The 13,450-nt window shown below is 47.4% G+C and overlaps 1 protein-coding gene across 2 annotated transcripts in view; it reads right to left on the bottom strand.

Annotated features, from left to right (window-relative positions):
- Positions 1–13,450, bottom strand: part of TRAPPC9 (trafficking protein particle complex 9) — a 514,318-nt gene that overhangs the window by 374,912 nt on the left and 125,956 nt on the right. For both annotated transcript variants that reach the window (XM_029223132.1, XM_029223133.1), the window contains 3 exons: positions 11,626–11,752; positions 7,984–8,116; positions 5,766–5,929 (listed from right to left, as the gene is read on the bottom strand). In XM_029223132.1, coding sequence (XP_029078965.1) covers positions 5,766–5,929; positions 7,984–8,116; positions 11,626–11,752 — 424 coding nt within the window. The remainder of the gene's footprint in view (positions 1–5,765; positions 5,930–7,983; positions 8,117–11,625; positions 11,753–13,450) is intronic.

The following is a 13,450-nucleotide window of genomic DNA, read 5'->3' as shown; positions in this document are numbered from 1 at the left end:
CAGAAAATTACTAAGGAAACATAAGCTTTAAATGACACAATAGACCAGATAGATTTAATTGATATTTATAGGATATTCCATCCGAAAACAGCAGATTACACTTGCTTCTCAAGTGTGCACAGAACATTCTCCAGGATAGATCACATCTTGGGTCACAAATCAAGCCTCAGTAAATTTAAGAAAATTGAAATCATATCAAGCATCTTTTCTGACCACAATGCTATGAGATTAGAAACGAATTACAGGGAAAAAAACGTAAAAAACACAAACACATGGCGGCTAAACAATATGTTACTAAATAACCAAGAGATCACTGAAGAAATCAAAGAGGAAACCAGAAAATACCTAGAGACAAATGACAATGAAAACACGACAATCCAAAACCTATGGGATGCAGCAAAAGCAGTTCTAAGAGGAAAGTTTATAGCAATACAAGCCTACCTCAAGAAACAAGAAAAGTCTCAAATAAACAATCTAACCTTACACCTAAAGGAACTAGAGAAAGAAGAACAAACAAAACCCAAAGTTAGCAGAAGGAAAGAAATCATAAAGATCAGAGCAGAAATAAATGAAATAGAAACAAAGAAAACAATAGCAAAGATCAATAAAACTAAAAGCTGGTTCTTTGAGAAGATAAACAAAATTGATAAACCATTAGCCAGAGTCATCAAGAAAAAGAGGGAGAGAACCCAAATCAATAAAATTAGAAATGAAAAAGGAGAAGTTAAAACAGACACCGCAGAAATACAAAGCATCCTAAGAGACTACTACAAGGAACTCTATGCCAATAAAATGGACAACCTGGAAGAAATGGACAAATTCTTAGAAAGGTATAACCTTCCAAGACTGAACCAGGAAGAAACAGAAAATATGAACAGACGGACCACAAGTAATGAAATTGAAACTGTGATTAAAAATCTTCCAACAGGGGCTTCCCTGGTGGCACAGTGGCTGAGAGTCCACCTGCCGATGCGGGGGATACGGGTTCGTGTCCCGGTCTGGGAAGATCCCACATGCCACGGAGCGGCTGGGCCCGTGAGTCATGGCTGCTGAGCCTGCGCGTCTGAAGCCTGTGCTCCGCAACGGGAGAGGCCACAGCAGTGAGACGCCCGCGTACAGCAAAAAAAAAAAAAAAATCTTCCAACAAACAAAAGTCCAGGACCAGATGGCTTCACAGGTGAATTCTATCAAACATTTAGAGAAGAGCTAACCCCCATCTTTCTCAAACCCTTCCAAAAAATTGCAGAGGAAGAAACAGTCCCAAACTCATTGTATGAGGCCACCATCACCCTGATACCAAAACCAGAAAAAGGTGCTACAAAAAAAGAAAATTACAGACCAATATCACTGATAAATATAGACGCAAAAATCCTCAACAAAATACTAGCAAACAGAATCCAACAGCACATTAAAAGGATCATACACCATGATCAAGTGGGATTTATCCCAGGGATGCAAGGATTCTTCAATATACGCAAACCGATCAATGTGATACACCATATTAACAAACTGAAGAATAAAAACCATATGATCATCTCAACAGATGCAGAAAAAGCTTTTGACAAAATTCAACACCGGTTTAAGATAAAAACTCTCCAGAAAGTGGGCATAGAGGGAACCTACCTCAACATAATAAAGGCCATATATGACAAACCCACAGCAAACATCATTTTTAAAAAAACCACACAACAGGAAACTTTTCTTTATCTGAAGAAAAGGGGGTCAATCAGAGGGGAGTGAGGGCGTGACCAGAGACCTGTGAGGGCCCCTGACGGGCGGCAGGAAGAGGAGGAGAAGACGTGGGGCTCACAAGCAGGCCTCCCACGCGGCCAAGGCCCCGCGCACGCAGACCACCTGCAGGCAGAACACACCGAGAGCAGTCAGCACCCTCGGAGCAGGCAAGACGTGGGCACTTCATGCTCAGGGTCGTCCTCAGCGCTCCTGTGTCCTGCATTAACGCGCCAGCCGCGCAACAACCTGTGTGGTGGGAACTCGCGCCGGGTTCACTCAGCACCTCCTCTGTGACAAGCACTGTTCTTAGTTCCCGGGCCCCGGCGCTGCAGCAGTGAGGTAAACAGACCACCCCTACCCCCAGAAAGGCCTCTTACAGGTGTCGTTTTTACCTAATGAGAAAAAACTACCTGAAGTACCACTCAGCCGGTACGTGGTGAGTGCTAGAAAGTAAAAGTTATTATTACTGCTGAGACATAAAATAACCTCAACAGCGCTACAAAGAAAATAACACGGACCCCGGAGGAGGGAGCGTTTAATTCCCTGTGGAAGAGCTTCACAAGGAGCTCACTCGTGTTCCCGGTTTAAGACAGTTTCCCGTCTTCACATTCATAGTACATCATTTATTGATACTGACAGCTTTTTGGTACTGTAGAATATAAGTGACAGGAATTATTCCCTTTGTATATTTTGGAAGCAGATGGTTTATTTTCATTACTTTAATTCCACACGTAAATGTATGGCAGCTCGGGATGAGAATTAAAAAAGAATGACAGCTTTAATTTTTCACTTGCAAACGTGTTGTTTTGAATGGCCAGCCCGTGCTACACAAGATGGAACCAGCTGTGATCCCAGATACGTCATTTAACCTCTTCGGCCTTCACCTTCCCTATCCATAGAGTGAGGGTAATAATACTTGACCCCCTGCCCTCGAAGAGGCTAAACTGAGAGCTGGGCGAGAAGGTGACTGCTGACAGTGTTGGAAGGACCCAGCCCCGGAGGCTTCTCCAGGGATTCTGCCTGGTTCCCATGAGCGTTTCCAACCTCCCACATCGCTGCCAGTAAACGATGAGCAAGGGCTGACCAGGTAAATACGGAGAGTGGCCACCTCTCAGGTTGGGCAGGGATTGGCTGGAAAGGGCCATGAGAGGATTTTCTGAGGTGATGAGAATGGTCTGTGATATATCTTGATAAGAGTTTGGGTGAGACACGCGTACTTGTCAAAACTTATCAAATGGTAACTTAAGGTTTGTGTATTTCACCCCATATACATTTTACCAAAGAAAAGTAAACAAACTTGAAGTCTAATTAATGATATGCATGCTAAAGTATTAATGGGTAAAATGCACAGAAATCTACAACTTATTTTGAACGACGCAAAAAAAACAAGATGGATCAATGGATGGATAGGAGGCTGGATAGCCAAACATTATAGAACCTAGACGGTGGGTTTGCAGTGTTCGCTGTAAAATTCTCTCCGCTCTTCTGTATGTTTGAATATTTTTATAATGAAAGGTTCGAGAGGGAGGGAATGGCTGATACGAAGAATAAGTTCCACAAGAGTTCAAAAGCGTAAGAACACCAAAGGCAGGGGAACGCACTCGCTGCCTTTGAGAGACTCACACCTGGCTGGAGGGAGACCAGACCACAAGCAATGACAACTCGGAACGAAAGGGGCTCCTCAGAAGTCACCCGGGCCTCTGAGACGACAAAGGGGGGCCCCAGTCACCCAGTCTAGGAAGGCTTCCCAGAGTGACCACGAAGCAGAAACCCCAGGATACGTTAACTGCAGAAGAGGCAAAGGCAGGAACAGAAGTTAGCAAGTCGGCTCCTAGTGGGAGGAGATGGTTTATCCTCAAGTTTAGAGAGACAGCACGAACATCCAGGAAACTGAAACTATCTCCTAACGGTCAACGTGACGAGAGTTTAAGGGGAGAGGTGGCTGAGGCTGAGGCTGAAGCTTGGGGCAGAGGCCAGGGATCCGGGGCCTGCGGCGCAGGGACAGCAGGGGTTTCCAAAGGAGAACCCTGAGGAGCTGTGCTTCGGAAGGAAGAAGCAAGTTTGTAATGAATAATGGACACGTGGTTACCATTTGGGTTTATTTGAGAAAAGGAAGAGATATTTTCCAGTTGCTAAGCTGTGAAGGCAAGGTAAATCACAGGAGATGTGAAAATTTTTACCATTATGTACTCTGCAATTTTCTGTCATTCAATGCTCGCTTGTTCAAACATCAGCCAACCCCTTTAACCACTTAATTAACTTCAGAATACCAGATGAAGGTATTTCATGTCAGGGAGGCATTTTCTACCTAATCCATATGTGTTTGCTCCTGAAAATAGGAGAGAAAGGGAAGAAAGGATGCGATTAAGGTAGGATCATCAAAATTCCCGAAAGACTCAGAGACACAAAACGCAATGACCATAAAAGAAAAGAATGATTAGGTGAACCATACTAAAATGAAGAACTTCTGTTTATCCAAGGACATGGCTGAGAGAGTGTAAAGGCAGCGGGTAGAGTAGGAGGGGATATTCACACCACACAGTTCCAGCAAAGAACTTACACTCAGGATCAAAGACACCCTGCAAGTCAGGAGAGAGGGGCAGACAGAGACAGCGAGAGAGACAGACACACAGAGACAGAGAGAAACAGAGACAGAGAGAAGGCAGAACACCCACCGGGAAAAAAAGGACAAAGCGCTGGTACGACAAAGGACCTGAGTATCCAAAACCATGTGAAAGGTGTTCAACTTCACTGGTCATCAGGGAAATACAAATTAAACCCTGGTGTTAGAGCATTACACCCCACCTCCCTGACGTGGATAAAATGACTACGATGCCACAGGGCAGAGGGGACTTGGGGCAGCCGTCACTCTCACACGATGACTGTGTAAATGGACTTTGGAAAAGTAGTTCTGAAGCCGAATGCCTGTGGCCCCATGGCCCAGCATCCGATCCTGGAGACCCTCACGGAGATGGTGGCCTCGGCCCACCAGTGCCAGGAGCCCCGGGACAGCAGCGTCCCCAGCAGCGCCCAGGTGCGCCCAAGCTCCCACTGGATGCCGGGCTCACCTCGCTCCTATGTCAAAGGCATGTAAACACCCCGAAATCCCACCAGCTTGCTCTCCCCAGACAGTATAATTTCGCTACCTTTATTAAATGACCTGATTTTACTTCCGCTTACTACTCTCGATGCCCTCCCCCCCACACACACACACACAATATATCCCCCCTTTGATCAGTACCATTCACTAACCACGAGCAGACCAGGTCCTCTGCCGCATGCTGCCTCACTTAATTCTTAGAACAACTTTTCATGGTAAGGACCACCTCCCCTGCTTACCCAGGAGGAAGCTGAGGCATGTGAAGGACAAAGAGCAAGTAAACAGTGAAGCCAAAGTTTAACACAGGTCTTATGACACCCAAGCTACGTGTGCCTTAGCACTAGGAAACAGAATCTGTCTTTAAGAGGGAGTGCACAGGCTCTAAGTGTTGAACCCACAGAAAACACTGGGCTGGATGGATGGATCCTAGATGGTAATGCTTCTGAACCTGCAAATGCTTCTCTTCATTCATTCATTCCAGGATACGCTTCCCGAGATCTGATCATTGTTAAGAGCACAGGGGATACGAAGGTGCATCCCGTGCTCCATTATCTTCCTTTGCGTGTTCTTCACGCATGATTAGGACAAAAATTTCACAGTGGTGTCAAATTAAAAGTGCAAGAGGGCTTCCCTGGTGGCACAGTGGTTGAGAGTCCGCCTGCCGATGCAGGGGACGTGGGTTCGTGCCCCGGTCCGGGAAGATCCCACATGCCGCGGAGCGGCTGGGCCCGTGAGCCATGGCCGCTGAGCCTGCGCATCCGGAGCCCGTGCTCCGCAACGGGAGAGGCCACAACAGTGAGAGGCCCGCGTACCAAAAAAAAAAAAAAAACTGGAAGAAATTTTTAGGCTTTCTGAACGCTGGTTATCTAATGTGTCTCTTCTGCAAATAAAAAAGATAAACATTTCTGGGGTCAAACCTACTTAAATTCCCTACCTTTGGTGGTGAGAAGTTTTGAGGTGACTTCCAGTTTCTCCAGTGGCTCCATCCCAATATTTTCCAGCTTCACAACAAGGTGCTGAGTTTCTCCGTTGTAAAGCTGGACTGACACGTTAGTGGATATTTCATCACCAGAGGAAGGCTGCAGTGAATGTGCAGACCTAAAATAATAGTAATGATTATAATAAATTTTAGAAACACAGAAAAAACAAAGGAAACCAATGGCATTTTAGAATTATTCACATCACCACACTTAAAACATTTCAGAAACAGGGACTAGGGAGCCTTGGCTTTAACATGGAATCAGCACCCAGCGTCCAGGAACTCAAGGGCAAATTGCCACATGATAAGCGCTGTCTACATGCAGACGCGCCCTGGGTCACTGACCTGTCATCCACGTGATCGCTCTCACTGGGCCTTACTTTCTCAAGCATGTGTGAAGCAAAAAAAATTATTCATGATTGGATTATGGTGAGGACAAAAGTGAAACAATGAATTAATTCAAATGATCCGTGAGCATGCTGCACTCTTTGAAAATTTTTTGAAATCTCATGCTCAGAAATGGCCTGGGAAAATCCACTGATTTAAGAAGAAAACTTAAATGAACCATTCCAAATGATAACATGGGAAGTGGAGGAAAACGAAGAAAAATGAAAAGTACATACAACAGCCTCCACGTCACAGGTAAAATCGACGAGCAACGCTGGCAACTCCTGACGGGACCCAGGGCAGCTGGCGGGTCCTCAGCACTGGCCAGCTGGGGCCCTGGACCAGAGGCCCCGAGCCTCGCCTGACACTCCCTTGAGGCTCCGGCACTACAGCCCTGGTCTGAAGCTCCAGCCTGAGTCCTACTGACTGTCACTCAATCCACAACGCTCATTACCCTGGTGTCTCCTTCCCAACCCACAGGCAGCAAACCCACTTCCGGGCAAGGAGGGACCGGTGACCACAGGGAAAAGGCTCTAGAGGCACAGTGGGGACGAAAGCCAGCCAACAACGAGGCAGGTGCATGTGCGGGAGGTGGGGTTAAAAAGCGCATCTAAACCACATTTTCTGAAAATAACAGCATAAAGAATCAACGTGAATTCCTTTGCATTTTATACCTGTAAAGTTGTTCATGAGTCAAGAAATAAACTTTCTCTGTCAAGGAAGGAAAAGTGACTCCCGTCCTCACTATAAATGACTTCTTTCCACATTTTAGCAGGCAGTCCTTCTCTCCTTCTCAAGTGAAAGCTGTTTGTAGTCAATTTGAATTTGCAGAGAAGGTGTTTAGGAAAACTAAAACAGAGCCTGCACAAATTACTCTGCCTCTCAAGCAAAGAGGATGCCAGCCCCTCTGGTACGGTGGGAAAAGAAGGAGGGAGAAAGCAGAGAACCATGCAGCCTGGCCGCAGGCCTGGCCCGGACACAGGCGCTGAGTGTCCCAAAGCACAGCGTCCCACCCATCAGAGCCCTGAGCTGGGATGAGACGAGGCTGGCACTGAGAAGGGGCCCATCAAGTAAGTGACTGAGCTTTTGAAACATTTCAGAAAAATACCAAGATATATTTTATAAAAACAGCCCAAAGGATAAACATTAAAGCATTATTCATATGAGCAAAAATTGAGACAATCCCAAATTCCAAAAGCAAGGAAATGAATGGTGATGAGATTCTGAGATACCTTTATGATGTAATTTTTTAAGCAATTAAAATAGAAATGTTTAGCTAATGTTATACGTTTATGCAAGAAGTAATCTATGATAGTATATAAAATGTAGTATGATCTCAACTATTCAAACATTTTTTTAATGGATAAACAGTGGAAGGACACACCGGAAAGCATTAATAGTAATTCACTCTGAGGTTTCCCTTTCTTCTTTATGCTTTCCTATAATGCTAAAGGAAAAAAAAAAAAAAAAAAGACTATTTTTTAGAAGATAAGACTTTTTCTTAAGTTCTCTAAAACCTCAACTGTTTCTCACCAAAATTACAATTCCAAAGCCTAATTTCACATTTTGTTCTGATCTTGGTAAGAAACACTTCAACTATATTCCAGTTTGCTGCAGGCAGAGCACACTGCCTACTGGTTAACTCGAAGAAACCCTTCGCCTCTATTCTGGTCGTAACGATCACAGGTTAACTCAGACTCTTGGGGCCCCTGCAGAAGGTGTACCGAACAGCACTCCTAGGTGCCCCTCTTGTCAGCAAGCAGACCCAGTGCTGCGCGTGCTCTACCTGGGCAGAGACGTGCTGATCTGCAGTCTGGGCAGAGCAGGGATGACTTCCACCGTGGAGCCGCTGGTCTTTATTCCCGGGAGATTGTCCAGCAAACAGTCGCTAAAGACACCAAAGACCGTGGTGTGGTAACCTGGGGACAAAACGCAAAGCTTCACCACCTGAAAAGGCTTCATGAGACACCCACGCCTCAAGGCAGCCCCGGGGTGACAGGAACGCAGGGTCCCTTTCCGACCTGAGTTGAGATTTAGGCCCCGTCGCCTGCCAGGCTCGCCCACAGCTCCCACGCTCAACCCCAAGACCCTCAGTTTCCTTGACCAGGGTGCAAGCAGCACCTGCGTGCCCACTTCACAAGGCTGGCTGCGTCCAAGCGACAGTGTACAAACTATAGATCTCACAGAGCTTAATAATTAGTGTCTCATCCCTTTACCAAGTTGCTTTTCAAATTTATCCATCTCTAAAATGAAAATGATAGCTTGTATTCCTTTCCAGGACATAATGTAACTTAATAAGTATTTGAAAAAAATGATTCAAAATCTTCTGTTGAGAGATGAAAGTTCAAGAGTCAGTTACTGTTTTTATAGCTGTTACGTGATATGGCAAATCTGCTCGATGTGTACAAGTACTACACTGTAAGATTAGCAAAAATTCCATGGAAAAAGAACCCTCCATGGGTTAGATAAGCACTTGAAACTGTTTAAGCAAAGCTTTAAAACGGCTTTTGAAATTCTGAGATAATTATTATAAACAACATTCACTGTGTAACAAAATCAAATAATACTCGATGGCTAAATGCCTAGGGTGACAATTTTTCTGCATTCATATTAAGTGGCTACATACTCAACTAGAAGCAAGCTGGCACCTGATACAGCCTCATCAATGCTCCCCTTTACCTTCCGCCAGTTCCAACTGGCCCCTCAACTTAAAATAACTCCAATTCACAGCACCCGCATTTCCTTTTTTTAAAGTATGTTCCTTCTAAGACTCCTTTAAATTAACTTGCGAACCTTTTCCTCCCCAGAAACCCACAGCTGGCACAATGCCCTGTCATACTGTTCTTTCTATGAAACCTGATAGGATGTGGCTTTGTCTACGAGGCAACCTTTGTTTGCAGTTTCTTAATTAAAATCAATCATTTTCCTTTTCTCACCCACTGCTGAAGGTGACTGCAAATAAACTGAAAATCTGATGACAATCCTGTGTGTTATGTCCAGTGATACTTCACACATAAGGCTCCCCAAACAATGGACACCAACTAGTCTGTCCCAGCGACCTCTTGTCACCGAGGCTTCACTACTCATCCGTGGACGTGTTGGTCCTCGGCCGTGTGTCACTCTGAATCAAGCCGTTTGGTCCTGGCTACTTCCTCTCTCATCTGTCTCCTCTGCTCTATTCCCAGCCACAGCTGGGGTCCGATGTCTGACATCTTCTCCCTGGGCTATGGCTGGAGCTTCCTAGTTGGTCTCCTTTCCCCAGTCCTGCCCGCCTGCAGCCCGTTCTCCAACGCAGCAGCCTGGAGCAGCTCTGAACCGCCCGTCAGACCGTATCTCTCCTCTCTTCAAATAACGCAGCAGCCCACACTGCCCTCAGCAAGACTTATGAGGCCCTCTGGGTCGGCCCTCTGTCTGCCTTCCCAGCCTCATCACTACACCCCTCTGCCTTAGACCAGTTAATTCTGAGCCCCCCTCCAGCCCCCTCTGCACCCTGTTCTCTCTTACCACCAGGTAGGTAAGAGCCTGGACCAGATGTTCTTCCTGCCTGGATCCCCCTTACTCTCCATCCCACTCGTTCGGATAACCCCTAGTTCGCCTTCAAACCTCAGGGTCACTTGTCAGGAGAAGTCCTTCTCCGCCCACCTCCCGTTCTGGGTCACCCCTCCCCCACTGCCCACAAGCCAGGGCTCAGCCCATCTCAGCACTGCCTGCAATACACCCTCACCTAGGATGCTGTTGCCTCTCTGCTCGAGAGAGCGAGCACCTTTCCCAGTGAATGTTTGTTCTTTCAGCCACCAAATAGCTAAGAGCTACTACGTGCCAGGTGTGAGGATACAGCCAGGCTGGCAAGGAAAAGGCCAACAAGCCACCGCAATCAGTGACGTGAAGGAGGGGCCCGAGCCAGCAGAGGGGAGCTGAGGACGATCTCCAGGGGGAAAGGAAGGCTGGGCTAGGCACTGGAGAGGGCCCGAGCCAGCGGAGGGGAGCTGAGGACGATCTCCAGGGGGAAGGGAAGGCTGCGCTAGGCACTGGAGAAGCACCAGGGTCACAAGTCTGGAGGCACACCAACAGAAGGAAAGCATGGCGTGTTTCCGGGACAGGAGTCGTATGAGCCCGCAGAGATGAGCAGGGCCCAGTCACACAGGGCTCCACAGCCCTGGTAAGGCGTGGAGCCCTGATGGAAAGCGCATGGTGAAGGCGCTAAGACTTCCAGTCCAGAGATGACATGACCAGACCTGCCCTGTGGAAAGGTCACGTGGCTGCAATATGGAAAGAGTGAGGGCAGAAACACCAGTCCTGATGCTTCTGTGACAAACTCTGGAAGAGGGTCCTGTTCTGCCAGGCCAGAGCGGCTGTGGAGGTGGAAAGGGTGCGGATGACACGGTCAGTGTTGTAGGGGGCAGTGAGGAGGAGACAGGAGCAGGGAAGGATGACTCCCAGTGCCCGGGCAGGGCAACTGGCCAGACGGCAACGCCCTCACTGGGACAGGACCACGGCAGGAGGGGGAGCTTGGGGGATGAGGTGACGGGCTCCGGCTGGGACATGCTGTATGTGACGTGCCCACGAGACAGCCAAGAAGATGGGTGGGAAGCGGCTGGATGTGCAGGTCCAGGAAAGGGGTCTGGACAGGAGACGTGGCCCTGGGAATCAGCAGCATGGAGATGGGACCTGAAGCCAGGAAAGTAGATGACTCTGATGGGACTGCCGAGAGACAGCAGGTGGAGAAAGGAGGGGAGGAGAGAGGAAGGGCGGGAGGGGGTGGGGAAGGGAGGAGAGGCAAGGGGAAGCAGGAGGGAAGAAGGGAAGGGCAGAGTTGGGTGCAGATTGAAGGGTCGGGCTGAAGAAGAAGTGCCTGCAGAAGACACTGCCCCAGAATGACAGGCAGGAGAGGCAGCAGAGACGCGAGGGTGACCAGGTGAGCGCACCCAGGAAGGAGGCGGGCAGCGGTGCCCAAGGCTGCTGAGCAGCGGAGTTGGACAAAATCTGAAATGTAGGCACCAGATTTAGCCAGAAAAATATTGCCAGTGGCCTCAGTGACAGCAGTTTTTGTGAGGTGACGGCTGGATGTGCACGATGCAGTGGGTTAGAGAACCAGCACAGAGGTGGAAGCGTGGATTCAGCATGTCCAGACAGCTCTCTGAAGAGGTCTGCTCGGAAGGAGAGACAGCAGATGAAGCCACAGAGAGAGGAAATCATGGGCTCGGGGTGCAGGGGGGCAGGGGGTTTTAACCGCAGTGGGAGAACCTTGGAGCGTGTTTGCAGGCTCCGGGGAAGACAGACAGGAGCGCGGGGGGTGCCCTCCACATCCCCCACGCTCTACATGGTTCGTGGCGTGTCCCAAAGCACCGCCATCCATCCGTGACCTGTTAACGGGCGAAGACCGGAATGCCGGGCGGCACAGGAGCCAGCAGCCCCCGAACCTGCTTACCATTCACAGCAATCGTCCCCGTCGTCTGCGGGACCCCAACAAGCGTCACTGGGTAAAGACCAGACTCAGCCGGGAGGGAGAGCGCCGCGGGGAGAGATTCAAACTCCACTCCACTTGTGAGCAGCCCCTGGAGCAGGTGACAGAGGACGGCAATGAGCACGGCCCTAACCCAATCCCAAAGCCACCGCTCTTGGTCGGTCCCGATGGGCCCCCAAGCATCGTGCCTCGCCCACAGGAGACCTCCGGGACTCTCAGAAGGAAAAGCCTCATTAGCGGCTCTTATAAAAGTCCACAGGGAATTGTAGAGATGTCCTCAAAGTGCGATGAGCACAAAACAATCTCAAAGTGGACAGCACTGTGGGTGCTTGAACAACAATTCCATCTTTAATATTAGCCCCGCTTGATGTATTTTTAATATTTGTTCTGCTTTCTTGTTTTACCAAGTTGGAATGTAAAAGAAAAGAAAACATAAAATATTTTATTTAGAAACAAAATGAAAAACATGAAGTGTGGAAATAGATGATCAGTTAATATCCTTCCACCAGTGCATCTGTGAATTATCAGTTCATCTCACTAAGCACCCGGCCCTATGCTTGACGGCAAACAAGACAGGCTCCCTGGCCTCCAGGAGCTGCCCCATGATTGCAGGACCTCTCCGCACTCAGGACCTTCTCCTCAACACTGTAACAGAGGCCCCATCCAGCACAACAGCCAAGAGAATAAAGAAACGGCATGAAACAATTATTCACACACACAAAAACTGTGGAACCTACGAGGAAAACTGAACAAGGGCACTTAGCCAAGTAACAAAGTCAGTATTAAAAAAAGCAAAAGTATTTCTATAATCTAGCACTAAACAAAACATATTAGAAAATATAATACTACAAATACCATTAACAAGAGACCAAAAACATCCCCTATCTTGGAATAAGTCTAATGAGTGGTCTGTCAGATTCCCGTGCTGAAATCTACAGAAGATGGCTAAGATACATTAAAGAAGACCTAAACGTAGGAGGGATCCTGGATTCTTCCCAGGGGGGTTGTTTTCTGCAGTGCTATGGTCGAAGCAATCCTGAAACTCTTTTAGGTCTATCCCAGCAGCCAGCAGATGAGAAGCTAATGTTGCTGTGAGCCCAGGTTCTCACACTGGAGGGAAGGACGCTGATGTAGAATGGAGGAAGGCGAGAAGGACCCTACGGAGACGGACTAGAATTGGAGGGATGGCTGTGAAGTCAGAATGTGTGAAGTCTGTATTTGTATTGTGTATATGCATGTCTAAGGGCACATGTATATGTATGTACACACACGTGCAGATGTATGCATGTAGGTACGTGTGTAAGCACGTGTCTATGTGTGCATGCATGCAGAGTTTTCCTAACCCTGTCGACAGAAAGTACCCAGAAGCAAAGGCTCTCCAATAACAATGAGCACACCTGCGCCCAGAGTCTGAGCAAAAGCATGAAATGATCTAACCATGTGTGAAACAGATGTAGTGGCCAAGAATGGAAGCAGAGAAACCAATTAGACGGCTATTGTCTCCAGGCAAAATATATTGGCATTTGATTTCTTTTTAAAATAGCTAAAGCAGATACAGCCAACTGTGAGCATTTGCTAAATGTGAATGGTGGATATACAAGGGCTTATTATTCCCTGTAACATTTCATATGCTTGAAATATTCCATCATTTAATTTTTAAATTCTGAACATGATTTGTGGGCTATCTCCTAGTGGTAACTTATTTTATTCTTTGTTCCTCCTCATTTTTTATAAAAAGCACATATTACTTTTCAGCCAGATGTAAATGAAAGCTTCTTTTTACGACTAA

This window comes from Monodon monoceros, unplaced genomic scaffold, assembly GCF_005190385.1.
Source record: "Monodon monoceros isolate NGI ecotype Baffin Bay Population unplaced genomic scaffold, NGI_Narwhal_1 Super_Scaffold_14, whole genome shotgun sequence".
Lineage (NCBI taxonomy): Eukaryota > Metazoa > Chordata > Mammalia > Artiodactyla > Monodontidae > Monodon > Monodon monoceros.
Note: the sequence above shows the minus strand (reverse complement) of the source record. Positions and strands in the feature narration are given on the sequence as shown.